General features: G+C 41.5%; 1 protein-coding gene across 2 annotated transcripts; it reads left to right on the forward strand.

Moving 5' to 3' along the window:
• The first annotated feature begins 642 nt into the window (after positions 1-642).
• On the forward strand, positions 643-15346 carry LOC311011223 (voltage-dependent calcium channel gamma-5 subunit). Of its 2 annotated transcripts, none has more exons than XM_084006042.1 (6): positions 643-746; positions 9067-9306; positions 11880-11966; positions 13450-13590; positions 13772-13917; positions 14576-15346. In XM_084006042.1, exons 2-6 carry the CDS (start codon positions 9111-9113, stop codon positions 14837-14839), a joined length of 834 nt encoding a protein of 277 aa, XP_083862168.1. In that variant the 5' UTR covers positions 643-746; positions 9067-9110; the 3' UTR covers positions 14840-15346. The 2 variants fall into 2 exon arrangements, with proteins under 2 accessions (XP_083862168.1, XP_083862169.1); XM_084006043.1 differs by having other exon boundaries at positions 9067-9257.
• Positions 15347-19286: the final 3940 nt, after the last annotated feature.

Below are 19286 nucleotides of genomic sequence, written 5' to 3' on the forward strand. Positions count from 1 at the left end.
TAAAAAAGAATATTCCCTTTGGCAGAGTCAGTGTTAAACCATTATGTTGTGTCTTCCTACTGCAGACCTTTTTTTAGAAGCAAATACATAGCCATGTTTGCTGTGTTACTATAGCAATTGTGTTATAAGAATAGAATTCTGTACCAAAAAGTGATTGTTGCTTTTTGGGAGCTGGAATGAAGCTCAACTCCCTCACAGTTGGGTGAAAATCTCCTTTATTTTATGATTTCAGTTGAATATTTGCTTTTGGGTTATGTGACCCCCAGCTTTTTTGTGCACATTTTGACGCATAAAAGATATGTTGTACCTTTTTAGGAACATTTTCAATTTGAGCCTAAAATTCTAAAGTAATACTAATTCATTATCGTGTCACCTAAAGAGCTCAGTGTTTGATTTTTAATCAAACATCTGCAGAAAACTTGGTTGGAGCCATCAACATCCAACCTGTTATTAACACATCACATGCACGCGGCATCTCCCTACTGTCCCCGCGCACACCTGGAAACAGAGGTTGGGAGCCACGTGCCACGCTGTTGCTACTGCCTTTAGATAGTAGTGGCGCGCGAGCTGCGCAGCACCCGTCCCGCCCGCCACACACACACACACGCACACACACACACATACACGCACACACGTACACGAGCTCAAACCGGAGACAACACGGACTGACTGAACGGGAAGAAACAAGAGGAGAAAGAGCAAAGGAAGAAAGAGAGCGCTTTCCTCGACGAGTCTTCTTCGTGAAGGTAAAACATGTTTTTATCTGTTCTTGTTATAAGTGCGTTCTTATAGTCGACATTTTCTGCGGAGAAACGCGCGGTTTTACTTTCCCACATATCAACGGAATGCTTTTTGTTTGTTTGTTTGTTTGTTTTTCATGCCCTTGATGTATTTGTTGCTTTATGTCAACTCAACTGTATCTTATTTGCATACTATGCCGCTTATCCGGTTGAGGGTCGCAGGGCAGGGTCCACCCCGGACAGGTCGCCAGGTTAAATAATAAACATGATGCTATATGTTTGTACTATATGTACTCATTAATTATCATAATCCCAGTTCACTCCTAGTAAACACATGTCTAGATATAAGGCTCTGTGCTTTGAAGAAAGAAAGTGCTTATTTGTACTATTAGATAATAGAAAGAGGAGACTCGAGCTGTTGAGAACAACGTTACTTCATGTGGTCTACCCACACTACGGAAATAACACCCACATGTCACGAACCTCACCAGGCAACATTTACTTTGGATTTTCCAGCCCCAGTAGAGACGTGTGCAAACCGGAGTTTGGACGCGCGAGCTCCCGATGCGTCCTGGTGTAACAACACGCTCAGTGACTTAGGTCGTTATTGACTCGCTGTTCAGTTAGCCAGAGCTTCAGCACCGCGGACAGAGATTTGAGCTCCAGCCAAAGATTAAACGGCAGCTGGCTCTGATCACATCCCAGAGGATGAAGCCAACAACTAGACCCCGGATGAACGCAGATACTACAATTATGCATTAGTTTAAAATGATGTATTTATAATTTTTTTTATTAAATATTTTGGTCATTTTGGAGGATGCATATCTTGTAAACACATTTCTCTTCTATTAACGACTTAAAAAAAAAAGGGTGGGGGGAGTAATCTAAAAGTGAAGAAATGGGTAGCCAGTGTGTCAGCCAGACAAATAAATACTGTTACACCACAAATTTAGGCAGAGATGGTGTGGCTTGCAGGGGGTTACTTTTCTGTCTCTCTCTCTCTATATATATGTGTGTGTGTGTGTGTGTGTGTGTGTGTGTGTGTCTGTCTGTATCCCTCGGTCACATTTAAACCACTGTCTTCCTTCTATTTTTTTCTGTGTCTAAGTGCCTACATGACTGTGTGTATTATGCCATGATTATATTTTGTTGCATAATCCTCTGTGATGTATTTCTGCCACTCCTGTTTGTCTCTGTATCCCTGCTCTGGCATTTAAAATGCACTACCAAATGGGAAGTCTTGTTTTGGGACTCGCTCATCAGTCCATTCATGCTTGACTAATTTAGAGGCCTCCCTCTGTAGGGTTGCCGGGCGACGGAGCCAAGTCAAGCACTTCTAAATGGGAGACTCATTCTCACAACAAACATGGAAAAATGGGATGTTAGTAATGTGGGTACTGTCACTGTCACTGTTTTTTGTTGTTGTGCCAGTCTATGGGGTGCCAACCCTTTTAGAGCTCACTACTGTGCCATTCACTTGTTTTATTCGACTATATGGAGCCCTCTCATCTACGAAAGTGTCTACGTGGCATGTGATAGTGTACACAAGATTTTTGTAAAGCAAACATCTTTTGCAGTGAACAGATGCATGTTCAGCCTTCCATTGTTACTACATATATATGATCATCAGAAGATATTAAAATGCAGAGAACAAGACGACTGACATGCTTGCCATACCCTTTCTGATCATGATGCTGTATGAAGGACTATGCGGGGGATGACAGCTCAAAGCCAAAACCATTTGCTAAAAGACATAAGGGAACTGCCTTTGGAAGAGCATGAAAGGCATGGACTATATCCAGAGCTGCCCCATCAAATTAAGAGGATCTGACATTACAGATGTGCTGTGTTTTAATGCAGTCTGCTCTAGAGTCTTGAGGGCGAGGAGAGAGAACACTTTCTACATGGGGTCAGCTGGTTCAACTGTTCATAAGCAAATCTGTAACAACATTTAACAGCCAGTTGACTGATTTCGTGCCCTCAATCTTGTGATTTTGTTGTGGAGAAGAGGTGAGAATGTGACACAAATTTCCACTTCATTCTCCGTCTTGACAGCTCACATCACCACCACCTCTCTCCGCCAGATGATGTGTTGTCTGGCTCGCGGCACAGATTTGTGTTTTCTCATTTTTTGGTAGGCACGCCTTCAAGGGAGGGCTGAGGCATCTCCAAAATTATACTACTGAGAAATCATTTTAGCTTGTTAAATCCCTTCCTGGAGGCAGCCAAACTGTCCTGTGATATGTTAACTGTTAGCATCACATAGTCTGGGTAGCAGACAAAACAATAACGGCTACTCGGCTCAGGTTTGAAGAGTCCTTTTTTAAATGAGATACACACTGTTAGTAGCTCTGCTAAATTGTTGATGCAAACACAGCACACATACTCTTCCCAACTGCACAAGACGGTGGTTGTGTATTTATTTGGACATGTCATAAGTTTGTGTATAGACAAAACAAACATTTTTCTCTCAGACCCTGAATGCATTTGAAATATTCAAACAATTTTACTTCTTCAAAAACAACTCAAGACTGTCATAGTGGTTACAATATCAAAGGTGCTGTTTATGAGATTGGGAGCATTTTGATTACTGTCAACAGCTCTCATCATGCTGACGGCTGAGCCGACAGCTAGCAGCTAACAGTGCCAACAGCACAACAGTTCAAATGAGGGAAAACATGCAAAGAGAGCTAACAATATTAACCAGAGGGGACACTACGCCCACTACTACTCAGGATTATCTCTTCTCAAAATGGAGAAAACAAGCTAATGTTGAGGGAATACAATGCTAACATTGAGAGCAAGCAATGACAGAAAAACATTAATGTATTTTGCTCAGATTGCTATTTTGTCTATTCCAGGGTGCTGGAGAGGAGAATTAGGCCGATAGTCGAACCTCGGATTCAGGAGGAACAATGCGGTTTTCGTCCTGGCCGTGGAACACTGGACCAGCTCTATACCCTCCGCAGGGTGCTTGAGGGTTCATGGGAGTTTGCCCAACCAGTCCACATGTGTTTTGTGGACTTGGAGAAGGCATTCGACCGTGTCCCTCGTGGCATTCTGTGGGAGGTACTTCGGGAGTACGGGGTCGGGGGCCCTCTGCTAAGGGCTGTTCGGTCCCTGTATGACCGGAGCAGGAGCTTGGTTCGCATTGCCGGCAGTAAGTCAGACCTGTTCCAGGTGCATGTTGGACTCCGGCAGGGCTGCCCTTTGTCACCGGTCCTGTTCATTATTTTTATGGACAGGATTTCTAGGCGCAGCCGTGGGCCGGAGGGGATCTGGTTCGGGAGCCACTGGATTTCATCCCTGCTTTTTGCGGACGATGTGGTCTTGTTGGCTCCTTCGAGCCAGGACCTCCAGCATGTCCTGGGGCGGTTTGCAGCCGAGTGTGAAGCAGCCGGGATGAGGATTAGCACCTCCAAATCTGAGGCCATGGTTCTCGACCGGAAAAAGGTGGCTTGCTCCCTCCAGGTCGGGGGGGAGTTCCTGCCTCAAGTGGAGGAGTTTAAGTATCTTGGGGTCTTGTTCACGAGTGAGGGAAGGATGGAACGCAAGATTGACAGGCGGATCGGTGCAGCGGCTGCAGTAATGCGGTCGCTGTATCGGTCCGTCGTGGTAAAGAGAGAGCTAAGCCGAAAGGCGAAGCTCTCAGTTTACCGGTCAATCTACGTTCCTACCCTCACCTATGGTCATGAACTTTGGGTCATGACCGAAAGAATAAGATCCCGGATACAAGCGGCCGAAATGAGCTTCCTCCGCAGGGTGGCGGGGCGCTCCCTTAGAGATAGGGTGAGGAGCTCCGTCACACGGGGGGAGCTCGGAGTAGAGCCGCTGCTCCTCCACATCGAGAGGAGCCAGTTGAGGTGGCTCGGGCATCTGCATCGGATGCCCCCTGGACGCCTCCCTCGGGAGGTGTTCCAGGCATGCCCCACCGGGAGGAGACCCCGAGGAAGACCCAGGACACGCTGGAGTGACTATGTCACCCGGCTGGCCTGGGAACGCCTTGGGGTCCTCCCGGAGGAGCTGGGGGAAGTGTCCGGGGAGAGGGAAGTCTGGGCGTCCCTGCTCAGGCAGCTGCCCCCGCAACCCGGTACTGGATAAGCGGAAGAAAATGGATGGATGGATGGATGCTATTTTGTCAGCAGAGATATGATCAGCCTGTATTAGTTTGATATATTAGCATTATGGCGGCTGAGTGAAGGTGCGTTAACACTGTCATTGGTTTGCTTGTATCGTCCCTGGCATCATTAGCGAACATTGGCTAAGGCTAACATTAGCTTAGCTATATGTTTGTTTCTAGATAATGGTCTTTCCTTCAACATCGTAGATGAAACTTTCCATCCAGTGGCTGTATCACTTTGTTTGGATTGTTTTTGGGTTCCTGATAGACTCAGATCTTCTCGTTCAACCTTAGCTGGAGTGCACAAGTCCGACATTTGGACCATTTCACCAAAACTAGTGATCAATACAATTGGCTATATTAGTGATTGTTGAATCCCTGTTGAAAAAATGCATTTAAAAATTGAGCGGGAGGGTCTCAAATGCAGGGGAATCTAAAAAAATGTCAAATATAACATGTGACATGTAATATGTTTATTTAAAACTACAAATATTTGTGAATATTTTATTGCCTATGTGGACTTTATAAAATAATTCAAATAATAAATGTAACAATAAAATACATATTTTATGTCGAGTCATTTATGTATAAATCCCCAAATACATTTGTGAATCCATGTGGTCAACACTGACACTAATCTGATCCCATACTGGGTTACCGGACAGTCAAAATACTGAAAACGATAGTGTTCTTTGTTATTGGGTTATGAGCAGTGACTGTAATACTGAAGATGTGTTATGTGAAGACAACAGAGTGGCAAGGTTAAGACGCTCTGTCCAGCCCCCTAGTGACATGTACCTCCTCCCAGAGGGGAAGCACTGTAAGCAAGTGTGCATGTAGAAGGTCAGAGAGTATACATTGTGTGTACTTAGGCATGTGATGTTGTATTTTCGGTAGTGAGCTGTTTAAATTAAGGTTGACAGAAGGTTAGGTGCATGCTAACGATGTAGATGAGGAATGCCCTATACTTTTGGTGACGATGTGCCCTTTAATTCAGCAGAGTTGTGCCTCTGCCTTATATGCAAACAAACCTCTAGACCCCTTGTGGCTTTGTCTGGTATCACATTATAATGGTTGAAAATGTAAAGTTCATTTGTTTCCTTTTTTAACATTTTGGATATTATAGGTCATCTGTGAAAATATGAGAAAAGAGTTGTAGTTTAAACTTCATTAATGTTGTTTTGTTGCAGCATTAAAGCTTCTGCTTAGTTAATCACCACTTTAGGGAGGAGGGGACTGTCTAGTCGCAAGTTCAATCAGGTTTAAAGGAAATGCTGATCTCCATGCAGGAGAAAGGATGTTTTGTATATCCCTTTTGCAGGCATGGAGGGACCACAAGGCTTTTTTGTCAGTTGTGGTGGCTTTGAACATTTAATGAGACATTTTTCAATAATAATAAAACCCTTTTTTTCCTCAACCGAGATCAGTCACTATTTATAATCCTTTAGAAGAATATGTAGAATTATTAGTATTCATGAAAATTCATTGTGTGTTTGTGTCTGTGTGTGTGTGTGTTTGTGTCTGTGTGTGTGTTTGTGTGTATAGAGTGTGGGCGAGTTTCTCATCCTGAAACTTCAATAAAAACATGCCTGTTTGTGTTTAACTGGAACGTGGAAAGTAAGAATTATTATTATTTTTACAGATATTGTTACTGTTTTATATCATATATTATTTTTACAGATATTGTTACTGTTTTATATCATCATTGACAGCATCTCCCTCTTCGGTAGAGGCTGAAAGTGACTATTTAAAGGTGCATGGTACAATATTGGGAGCACTCCGTTTGCCTCAAGAGCTCTCAACATGGCGAGGCCTGACCCAGCAGCTCGTACTTAACGGCGCTAACGGTGCTATCCAATCAACAGGTTACTTGTCAGTCTGTATTGCTTCAGGTGTCAGGTTGCCTTGACCCCTCCTGACTTTAACCATGTGGATATAGTCTGTGTTGAAACCTGCTTGGCAACAACTGTAACAATAATCTATGTGTCTGGTGTTGAATAGGTCACAGGACAGAAGGTGTATATCACAGCAAAATTATTCCAATCATGACTGTATGCATACTACATAACAATCTACAATTTTAATTTTCAAATTTAGATTGAAATAGGAGTGTTACATAAATATGAATTATGGCTATGTTAAGCATTGTCAGTATCATGACAGTATCTATTTTTGTAGGCTCTTGAAAGGTACCACCAGCCTAAATAGCTCCTCTTATTTTGACAGTGTAAATGATTCACCACTGATGGTGCACCATGGTCAAAAATAGCTGACGTTTAATGATAATCCTTTCTCATTAATGTTGGTCCTTTGTGCTTTACTGAACTCTGATTGCCTATACATCAGTCCAGTCTCAAGAGACAGGAAAAACACTAATTTATAGCTAAAAAACAGTCAAGATGAGAGTTTGCATTCCCTTTTTTAACAAAACTGTTTTCCTGGTATGAAATTGCAAGTTGTAACAGGTACAATATCTTAAACAAGTCTTCTTAAAAGGTTTAATTTGTCTTGGCTGTCTGACTTAACTCATAAATCATGCATGATCTGACTCAAAGCTACTGTCGAAGTCGCATATCTTAGAAATATAATTTCATTTTTAGAAAATGAAAGCATGCCTTGGTCTGTTATCCCAAGGTTATCTCAATACGATTAATTATAATAACGTCAACCTTGTGTGATCGCCCCTGCGCGCACACATAGACAGACAAAATGGGCTGTGTGCATGTCTATAGCATACGTATCTTTAATAATATGTGGTGGACTTGCAGCTTCTAGGATTTATTATCGTTTGTATCTAAGAAGTGGGGCAACTGGCTTTACATCCATTAGAGGTATAAGGTCCAGAGCGTATGGTTAGGATGCACACATATTATACATTGAACATCATGTAACCATATGGATGAAATTAGATGATTCCTTTGTCTTATTTTCAATGATATCCCAGAGTTTGTATATTTGTATAGCCAGAAACATGTTAAGTGTCTCCTCTGCTAAAAAAAACAAACAATGCAATTAGTTAAATCATCGGTTGCTGCATCTTCTTTTGCACCACCCTTCATCCCTTTAAGATCTAACTACTCTGTCTGACACTGGTTCTGCTCTGCAAGCTGACGGATGTGTGGAGATCTCCTGATTATTCTACTGACGCTTTACATCCATGTCACGACACAAGATGTTGATCCATGGAGAGAAAGAAAAAGCCATGAATCTTATGAAAACTTCAAAATCCTTTTTGACATATCAACTCCATCGTTCCAGTCGCCCAGTGGGTGCTCAATATGGCGGCCCACTGAGAACTCATTATGTAGAAATCAATTCCTTTCGACATACTATGCCAAGCTCCCAAGCACTCCGGCTTCCGGCAAATGTGGGCATCAGCTACTATACGAACGGATCCATTGCTTTGTGTGACGAGCGATTCATATGCTGACACATACTGTACACCATCTGCAGCGCTGCTTCTGCTTCACTCAATGTAGTGAAAAAGCAGTCTTTCAATTCTCTTTTGAGCATTATCAGTGCAGCATGAGGGCAGTCAAATGGAAAACTTTACATAATGTTTTTCCCAAACATGCCCCACTAAGGCTTTGGCCCTGCACAATGTGGTTATTCAAATTCTAATGAGGGATTTGGAGGAGAGAGGGGATCGTTCCCAGATTTCTTTGTCAGCTGGGGGAAAAAAAGTCCTTTTGTTAAGGCTATCTATTAATATATTTCCAGCTATTACTTTCCATTCATTTCCCACTCATCTCAGCTAGATTCAGCCGTGGAATAGCTCCATTCTAAACTTGAATAAAGATTCAGAATATTATCCAGACTGTCCCACCACCCAGCAACCCACAGACACAGACACCAGCCTAAAACTACTAATCACATGGTCGTGCGTTAATCAGATCATTGTCACAGTGATGAGAAGATATACTCTTCTTTAGCTATTTGATGTGTGTTTAACAGTCTTTTTAAAGAAAAGTATGTGCAAGAGGTTTGCTCAAAAATATAAATCCAGCTACTGTTTGAAAAAGTAATTGTAGTTTTCTTTTCTGAATGTTTCTGAATCTTATTTGTTTCAAGAAGTTCAAGATTTAACGCTCTTCCCTCAGGGACAGTATATCATATTATATTCATATTATATTATATATTATATTTAATAATAACTTTACTTTGTGGAATGTGGTGAAGATGTTTTCCTTTCTTTCCTTCTTCCAGCTCCCCTTTCTGCCGGTGGCGCCCCCTGCTGTTGAGGCTGTGGTATGAGCCTATGTGGCAGGAAGGCGCTGACTTTGCTGAGCAGCGTTTTCGCTGTTTGCGCCCTGGGCCTGTTGGGAATCGCTGTGAGCACCGACTACTGGCTCTACCTGGAGGAGGGCGTCATCCTCCCCCTCAACCAGAGCACCGAGGTACGCATGTCCCTCCACTCTGGCCTCTGGAGGGTTTGCTTCTTGGCTGGTGAGTTAGTATGAAGGCAGAAAAAAAAAGTATTTGTATCCCTCAATCCTCAAGACAAGCTAAATGAGGACCCTGCACTATGAAGTAGGTAACTTCAGGTTTAACCCTGGGTTTTCGTTTAATCTCTATGAATGTTTGTTGTATGTATGTTTTCATATTCCTGCTATTTATTAGTTTCTAAGTCTGGTTCACACTGATGGGATCGCAGCTGAATGAGGCTAAAGTAACATACCATAATTTCCCCCTAGGAGATAAACAACACTTTCAATTAATGGAATACACAAATGTCATTATAGTCTTATGTACTTGTGCTCTATATGGGTTTTTGATATCATAAGTCTATTTATTTACACATTCACACAGTCTGTACTTACGACATTCGGCAGCTGCAACTGTGTTGCTTTTAATAATAATGGATTGGATTTGTATGCCACTTTTTTCATTCATTCACACACAGTCATACTGGTTGTAGTAAACTACAATAGTAGCCACAGCTGCCCTGGGGCAGACTGACGGAAGCATGGCTGCCATTCTGCGTCTACAGCCCCTCCGACCACCACCTCAAACATACAGCAGTCATACACATTCACACGAGGCAAGCTGGGTAAGGTGTCTTGCCCAAGGACACAACGACCATGACACAGTGACAAGGGCGGGGATTGAACCGCCAACCCTCCGAACATTGGCCAACCCGCTCTACCACCTAATGCCTACTAAGGAAGCCTCCTCTATCCTGATGTCCTCACGACCAGCACAACCAACAGATCAGTGTTGCGAGCGGCAGAGAGAAAATGGAAGAAATGAATTTGACTTGTTTTGTATTTTTAGCATTTAAGCATCATTTACACATCATAAAATTACACTGTATGTCTTTGCAGTAGCTGCCTGAGAGCATTGTTGAAATTTAATTTATTTTCGTTGTGGTTTCTTTGTTTCCTTCTTTTGACAAATGTACTTATTGTAAGTCGCTTTGGACAAAAGCGTCTGCTAAATGACCTAAATGTAAATGTAGATGTAAATTTTCATCGATATTACTACAAATGTTTTTCAATGCAAATTTGGAATATTATTGTTATTGGAGTCATTCAGTCAAGACTGACTGACTGAAAACGAGCCATCACGTTTACGATATGAAGCATAATCAACATTTTCTGTAATCATTACCGCCTTCTGTCGCAGTTACATTTGAATGGACTGATGACTACAGTAACCATCCGTTAAAAGTAAATAATTAAAAAAAAAGTGACACACCAGCTTTACCGCCACGCTACAACAGAAAGCTCGACAAGCGGGACTGTTAATGAGCAAGCCTTCCACACCTTTCAGTGTTAAGTGATGTTTTAATAACCCAGGGGAGGGGAACCCCAGGGAACCACGGAGACCTTCCATTACACTATATAATGGCTGATTGGAACTGTGAGGATGTTTTCCATTTAGTCACATTAAATGCTGACTCCATGCCAAAAGCACAACAGAAAACGAGAGTGGGGGAGAGATAAGAGGCAGGTGCATGATCGCTTGCAAACCAGTTTGCCCGTCTTATTTCATTTTCACTCTTTCACTCCTTTCTTCTATTAGTCATGATGCATTCATTCATTCATTCATTCATGCATCTACTGATTTAAATCCCAGGGTTTCTGACAGGAAGGTGTTTACGTGGTAAACCACCCAGGTTCTGACTCATCTGATCTCATGATTGATTTATAGTTACTAAAATGATGCTCTCAACAAACAATAGCCACACTAATGAAATATATAGTATTAACCATGTGAAACAGCCCCTCTGCTCTTAACTGCATTCATTACCTTTATTCTGGATGCAGAATACACACACACACACACACACACACACACACACACACACACACACACACACACACACACACACACACACACACACACACACACACACACACACACAACGCTTCAAATCTCCAACAACACCTTAAATCCACGAAGGACAGATCCTCCAGAACTTGATAAATTGACAATTGTGTTTTCTCATTCCTGCACATGAAAATAAACCATGTCTAGTATTTTGTGATGTAAAGTCATAATTATCATTATCATAATGCAAAGTCTACAAGATGTCTCGCTCAGCAAAGTCCAGACTCTTCTCTGTTCTGGCGCCTCAGTTGTGGAACGAACTCCCGACTAATGTCAGGACAGCAGAGTAATTTGCCATCTTCCGAAAAAGGCTCAAGACTCACCTGTTCAGACTTCACCTCGACTCTGCATAGCATGACCCACTAACACCCCCCCCCCCCCCCACAAAAAAAAACCTTACCTATAGCACTCTGATCATAGCACTGTCGCTCTTAACGTACTACTTTACTCAGATTAGGATCTAACACTTGTTCTATTTTTAGCTCTTACTTTATCAACAATGATACGTTGTGGTTTCTTTGTTTCCTTCTTTTGACAAATGTACTTATTGTAAGTCGCTTTGGACAAAAGCGTCTGCTAAATGACCTAAATGTAAATGTAAATGTCTGGCTGTATTCAACTGTACATGCTTCTGTGTTTGTGTGGGGAGTGCACAAGATGAATATTCTCCCTGTCCTTTATTCCAGGTGAGGAAAAAGGCCGGTGTTTTACCATCGAGTATGTGATGCCTACTAATGTCCAGATGACCTCGGAGTCCACTGTTAGTGTCCTGAGTACGTAATTGTTCACACTTCACTATTATATGGGCCGTGCTTCACTTGGCCCTCGGTGTTTAGTTTCACGTTTGTGCTGTGAACCAAAGTGGCAGCTCGGGATAGAGTGCACAGAGGGTTGCTTTTAAAATGGTATTACCTTCACTCCACTATCGTTGGCTCTGAGAGCCATTCAAGCTGACTCGTACTATCAAGCTGCAGTAAAGCAGGGAGCAGCTAAGTGTTTCATTTAGGTGCTCATTTCTAGCTTTCTTCTTGGTGTTAATTTGTTTGACAGACATCATTTGATGCGACGTGGTTTGTGTAATATCATGTGGCACCAAGCCTCCTGTTCCCCCTCAGATAAACACTGTTAGCACTGTCAGCACCATTAGTTACGTGCTGCCGGCTCAGCCGACTCTGTGTTGACAGCCGTTGAGGGGCAAACAAAATTCTCAGAATCTTGTATTTAGCAGCTTTCAAGTCCTGCAAGACACTAGTGAGTAGTCAACAGGATACAGTGATGTTGATAAGAGGAGACAATATTACAGGGCGACGGAACCCAAAGTGCACGGAACGGGTGTGGCTAGGTCGTGTAAATGGTATTTCAAAATTTGAGAGGTAGGCAAATGCATGTAAAGGCTGTTTAGGTTTACACCCACAGCACCACAACATTGTAGTCCTGGTCTAGGATGTTTGAGGGGGACCAGTGACCCTCATCACTGGCAGGTGGAACACGTGTCTTGTAGCATGTGTGTCGTTGAGGTAGCACATGTCAGTCTGCAACCCATTCAGGGTTTGTGTTGTAGTTTGGACTATTCTTGGCTCAGTCCCTCAGGCCAGTTCACTCAGGATAAGAGCTCGGTGTGTATGAAAAATGGAAGGGTGCCTTTTTCATTTTGTAGAGACCACCTGCATGGTGAACACGCTTGGATACACATAAGTACTGGTAGTGTGTAGACAAGCAGTCCTCACTACGGAGACTGATGCTGGTCTTCAGTCAAATATAGTCTTTAATGTCAAAGAGGTATCTTCACCATCTATCATCGATGTACATTCACAACATCTCTGAGATGGTTGTCAACGCATTACTATATGAATTCTTTGTTACTCATTATTCAGAACTGAAGCTTGTCCTGAATTTGCTCACTTTCTGTTGAATATCTAAGGAAGTTTGTAATAGGCAAGTTTTCCCACACTATCCAAACTTTACCAAACTCATTAAATAACCAGTTCCATTAAGGTTATGGCCTTAAACATCTGGTCCACTTAGCTGGAGGGTTGGCATTTTGTGTAATGGAGAACGAAATGGGGGTCCGGATATATTTTCTTTTCTTCTGGGAGGTGCTGAACGGTTTGCTCACAGTAGGGAGGTCCAGCTTCATCTCGATAGAAGTAAGGAACCGTGTCCTAAACCCACGAGAGGCTGCCATGACGACTCAGACCAATTAAACCAAATGAAACGAACTCTCAACAAACTGAACTTTTTGTTGTCTCCTTCCAGAGATGATCCGTTCTGCCACACCCTTCCCTCTGGTCAGCCTCTTCTTCATGTTCATTGGTTTTGTACTCAGTAACATCGGACACATCCGACCCCATCGCACCATCCTCGCCTTTGTTTCTGGAATTTTCTTCATCTTGTCAGGTACCTGCTTTGGCTTTTGCTCACAACATCTCAAAATCAATACATCAACAGGCACTGACCTGTGAGATGCTCTTCTTGTGTAAAGTAAATAAAAGATTCTCTCTCTCTCTCTCTCTCTCTCTCTCTCTCTCTCTCTCTCTCTCTCTCTCTCTCTCTCTCTCTCTCGCTCTGCCGCCCCCAGGTCTCTCTCTGGTGGTCGGTCTGGTGTTGTACATCTCCAACATTAATGACGAAATGTTGAACAGAACCAAAACTAACGAGGCCTACTTCAGCTACAAGTACGGCTGGTCATTTGCCTTTGCTGCCATCTCCTTCCTGCTCACTGAGGTAACTGCACTAAAAAAGAAAAAGACAACTGGATGTATGACTTTACTTAAACCTTGTCTGTCAAGGTGCTTAATGTATTTGCTTTTGCTAGTCTACGTCTCTCATCCGTGGCATTCATGATTTACAAAACAATTACGTATTCAGCAGATGTTCTCAGTTATGCTTGCATCTTTAAGTGTCTTTATTTCGCCAAATCCCTTCCCTCAGATATTTAAGACATGTATTGTGCTGTGAGGAATAGTCCTCACCAAACATTCTACTTAAGGATTAATAAACAATTCTGATTCTCTTGTGGAGAACGGATTCTGCCTTTCAACCAGTCAGTCACGGTCTGCAAGCTGCTTTTGATACTGTTAGTCATTCAGATGAATCCGTTGTCACACTGACAGGAAATGCTGTACATTACGCTTGATTTCATTTAAAGAACAGGAAGAAAAAGAAGTCACATGCACACTAGCTTGAACGCCTTCCTCGAAACCACAGTTCAAGTGTTCATTTCAGGGGGTTGATATTTGCTGATGGTTAAAGAGGGAAAATCATCCAATGAGTGCACAAATCTGCAACTATTTACTTTTATGCAATCTGTGAAACAAACTCTAATGGTGAAAACGCTGTTGCGTTTTAGAGAGTGAACTTTTGCGTCTCTTTGCCCCTCCAGACGGCAGGCGTCATGTCAGTGTACCTGTTCATGAAGCGCTACACGGCAGAGGAAATGTACCGGCCACACCAGGGCTTCTACCGGCCTCGCCTCAGCAACTGCTCCGATTACTCCGGCCAATTCCTCCACCCAGACGCTTGGGCCGGACGCGGTCGCAGCGCCTCCGCAATCTCCTCTGAGGCTTCCCTCCAGATGAACTCCTCCCACTACCCTGCTCTCCTCAAGTGTCCCGAGTATGAGCAAATGTCCTCCTCACCTTGCTGAGGCAGAGGATGCGTGGTTGTGTTTGCACCGTACGGGTCATTTTTATCTGGAGTTTGGAGTTAGAATTAGTCAGATTGCTTGATATAATCCAGCTTGAATCGCTCTCTTCTTCAAGTGTCCTGACTCTACCCTCCCTACTGCTGATTTCTTTTGTTAACACGTTGCTTCTGTGGGGAGCAGTACATAAATTGAGGGTTAGCCAGTTCACTTTATTCTGAGCTCGGTCTTGTTTCGAGGAGAGAAAGAAGTGAGTTTGACCAAGTTGTACTTTTATCTTCTTTTTCTCTAGTTTTAAGCGACAGGTGACTACCGGTGTGCTGAATTAGCAACAGTAGGGTGAAGTTGATAGGACTAACTCGAGTAGCCTCAACCTGCAGTGAGCAGATCCACTATTTTCTTGTAATATTGTCTATTGTCGTAATCCTGGTAGATTTTTTTAACGGTATTTCACACCACACAACTGTAGGCGTAAAGCATTGAGGTGGTGGGCATGTGAAAGGTTTTCAGAACCAAAAACAACAGCGTGTGATTTCAGCCAGAAAGCAGAAACTAATCAGTAATTAATGCTAGAGGATGGTTTACAAACATTTCTCCCAATCTGACCATAAGATCATTGCACACTTTTCATAATAAGGTTCCAAATAAAATTGTGAAATCTTTTTTTTTAAGTGTGAAAAGCAAGCAAGTGTAATTTACATCCTTCGTATTCACCCCTCATTTAAATGGCTTTTTCTTGTGCTATGCTGTGATCTCACACACATCCCAGCTGTTTCAGACGTGTCACATGCTAGAACTCGGTCAGAGCTTGTGAAACACATGATGAATGTGACTTTCAAGCATTTCACTGGGTCGTTTCCAGTGGTGTACGGTTTTATAAACAAACTGTTGCAGGCTGGGAGAGTTGAGTGGCTTTTAAACATTAGCAGCTCACACTGACTTTCAGTTAACGGCCTTACTATATTTCTTCTTTGTTTTTACATGCATTTTATGTGGTTGACTCTCTTTGTGTAAAAGATTAAGGTAGTGAAACCTTGTTATAGGCTGCTTGTCCAGACATATGAGAAACATACTTCTTTTTAAAGGCCTATATCTGAATATATTAAAAGTTATATAAACATTGAGTGTATTATTTTATATTATTGCAGAGAAAAAGAAACAGCCAAAACAAAAGAAAGAATGCTTTACCTGCTCTAATAACCCATTGTTAAGAGCAATACAGGACTGCTTTACATCAGTGTTTCAAACAAAACAGATGTATATGAACCTTTTATATTCTTAGAGAACCTATGATTCCTGTATAGTCTTAGTTAACGATGCATTTAAGACAACAAGTGTATTTAACCAAAATGTTAGAAGAAAACAAGCATATTTAGACTTTGTTTGGCCGTGGCTTTGATGGAGAATGTGAACGAGTCATGTGGTATTAAAGACTATTTTGATATGGAGCCATTGTAATAATGTAAGATGTGCTGAAGGAAAAAATGCTAAATGAGATTTTTTTTAAGATCTCTGACTCCCTACAGAGATATATTTACCCAAATTATAGATGCATATTTTTCTACCCTTCCCCCCTAACATAGATGCTCGACATACTAATATACTGCGATCCTTAGTGTGCCAAGGAAGAAGTTGTATCCAGGTGTTGAATATATACATTTCATGCAGCATTAAGTCAGCGAGTGAGTAAATAATATACAGAGAAGCATTTTTTTCTTCATGATAATAATTTTATGTTAGTTTGATATATTACAAATATAATTATTGTCAGTATTTAATGTTGCATGGTGTGACGTCCACATATTAATGGCATGCAACATTTCAGCACTGGATCATGATATTCCATCTGCAGTACATAAAGCAAATAAGCAGCAGCAATTGTGCCAAGCTACGCTCACACTTTAATTTTACTTATTTTAAATGTTGTAAATATGAAATCACTAGTATGTATATAGGGTTTTTTTTATAGAAGGAAGTAAATGTAAAAAGTCTGGTTCTTTTGTTGTTAGGTTCATCTGCAGTACAGCTGCTTTACCTCCTGTATCACATTGAGAATGTTAGCGTTTGCATAAGGTTCAACTTCAGTAAATGTAAAGTATTCAGATGGTGTCATTGTCAGACATGAAATGTCAATATCTGTGTATTTTTACAATCAGTCATTTACATGATGTTATATGTGCAATAGAATATGTATACTCAATGAAATAAAGTTTAATGGGATTTGATAAACAATGTGTTGGTTTCTTCTTCTTCCTACCTATAGCTCTAATAAAGGATTATACACAGTACATACTCACTCTCTCTTTATATTATACAGGCTATTCATGTAGTTTGAACATGAAAAAGGCTAAAAAAACACCATTCTTCAATTATTGTTTTAAACCTTGTTATATTGGGCGATTAAGAATATGGGACAGTAAATACACTGTAGGCTTCTAATTTTTATTATGAGACTGACCTACGTCACTATACCACATCTATGTTTTTCCGGCACCAATAACAGTGTCTAAGTATAACCCATAGTAAATGTGTGGTATGATTCCATCCACCGTTGAGATGGAGCAGTAATACTATCCACGAGACACTGGTTCAGTAGGTGTAGATTTAATACAACAGAATATCAACTACTGTATTGTGTGTGGAGTTTGGTCACACAGCTGCTGAATTAACCAAAAAAAATGCTTGAATAATATCATGTAATGTAACATTTCTTTCCCACTGGCTGGCACTGTAAGAGAACAATCCTTACAGGACAGAGTGAATCCTCTTATGGGTTATTAAACCACATTAACGCGGGCCTCCCCTCAAACAGAGATAAGGGCATTAGAGACGGTGCCAGTGGATCCAGCACCGCTCCGACTGTGAGAGCTGGCACTCGTCCATCTGGGTGAATGAGATGTAATGGCGGCTATCAGCAGGATGGAAAGAACCAATCTGTATCGTGTACCAATGAACGAGCAGTTTCATCTATTGACCTGATGATCTGGCACTTTCCCAAATTGATTACCACCTACGATGACGCCATGTGTTGCACAGTTCACTCTTGATGCAAAACACATGTAGTGGTAGAGTCTTTAATGTGTTTGGATGTCCCTGTTCTGCTACAGTATTAATGCATACATTAATTTGTTTTATTATTTCATTATCATATCCTAAGCAGATGTATTCCTCTGTCCTTCAGTAACTGGCTGTTGCTTATGAGAGGTAGCCCAGTATCTTTTGACAACAGCTCCATCTAGTGTCACATCTGAGGAGACACACAGCTTCCTATGGTATTTGAACAATTGGAAATCTTTAGACATTTGTATTAGATCATCCATATCAAACTCTTTCCATGTTGTGGATTTCAAATGCTTTTCTCTTCCAATGAGAGAAATGGTTCTACAGTTCTGCAACACTGCAAATAAAAGTTACAAGCTGTCTTTGAAATGTCTTCATTTGCAAACAACACAGGTAACGTTGCAACAAACATGTATACAGACGCTTTATTTAAAGACTGACAATGTAATTTTCTACTTATATTTCTTGCCTCTGTGTAATCCATTGTAACTGTTGTTTCAATACACTCAAGGGACTTTTGTAAATTGAATTATTATTATTATTATTATTATTATTATTATTATTATTATTATTATTATTATTATTAGTAGTAGTAGTAGTAGTAGTAGATTAGTATTGGTAGTAGTAGATGTAAAGTAAAATGTCATAAAGCACAAATAAAATCCCAGAAAACGAATCCATTTTTCAGAGTTTGCAGCCTGATCTCCTCGGGCACATGATCCCATCGTCTCGGGGCCCTGACTGCAAACGCTCTATCACCTTTATGTAACAACAAGGACTTTGTATACAATCAATAATCAATCAAAATCTTAAAATCAATTGAAAAAAACAGTAGGTAGCCAGTGTAAGGAAGCCAGGACTGGTGAAATGTGGTCATGTGGAAGCAAACAGCCCATCTGCAGTTCTTCCTGCTGCACATAATCGTCCCTCAGTATGCTCAATTAGTCGGATGGCTTCAGGGCACGTTTGCACCCATTTCAGTCCTCTGCTCATCTTGGGGCCCTGCGCCCTCACTCTGCCCGGGGCCACATAATGTGTGGTGTCTGCATCACCAAGTGCAGATGGAGCCACTAGATCAAGGCCACAATAAATTGGTGGATTGTTGAAGGCAGTCTGGTCAGCCACTATCTCCATAAAGGGCAACTACGCGTATGAATTTAAATGTTCAGCCAGCTTTGCCTGGAGCCCAAAGTCATTCAGAACAGATCTGGATTCTGTGGTTGAGGGATTTAAACCAGCAACATCAGTCAGAACTAAAACATTACAGACCAAGATTAAGAACCACATCCAAATGAGACTATTCAATATGGTATGAATCAATTTTTCTTCTTATGTTTTATTAACCACTTTAAGTGGCTGTTAAGCTGACACATGGCAAGAAATCTGTATC

This window comes from Eutrigla gurnardus (assembly GCF_963514095.1).
Source record: "Eutrigla gurnardus genome assembly, chromosome: 3".
Taxonomy (NCBI): Eukaryota; Metazoa; Chordata; class Actinopteri; order Perciformes; family Triglidae; genus Eutrigla; species Eutrigla gurnardus.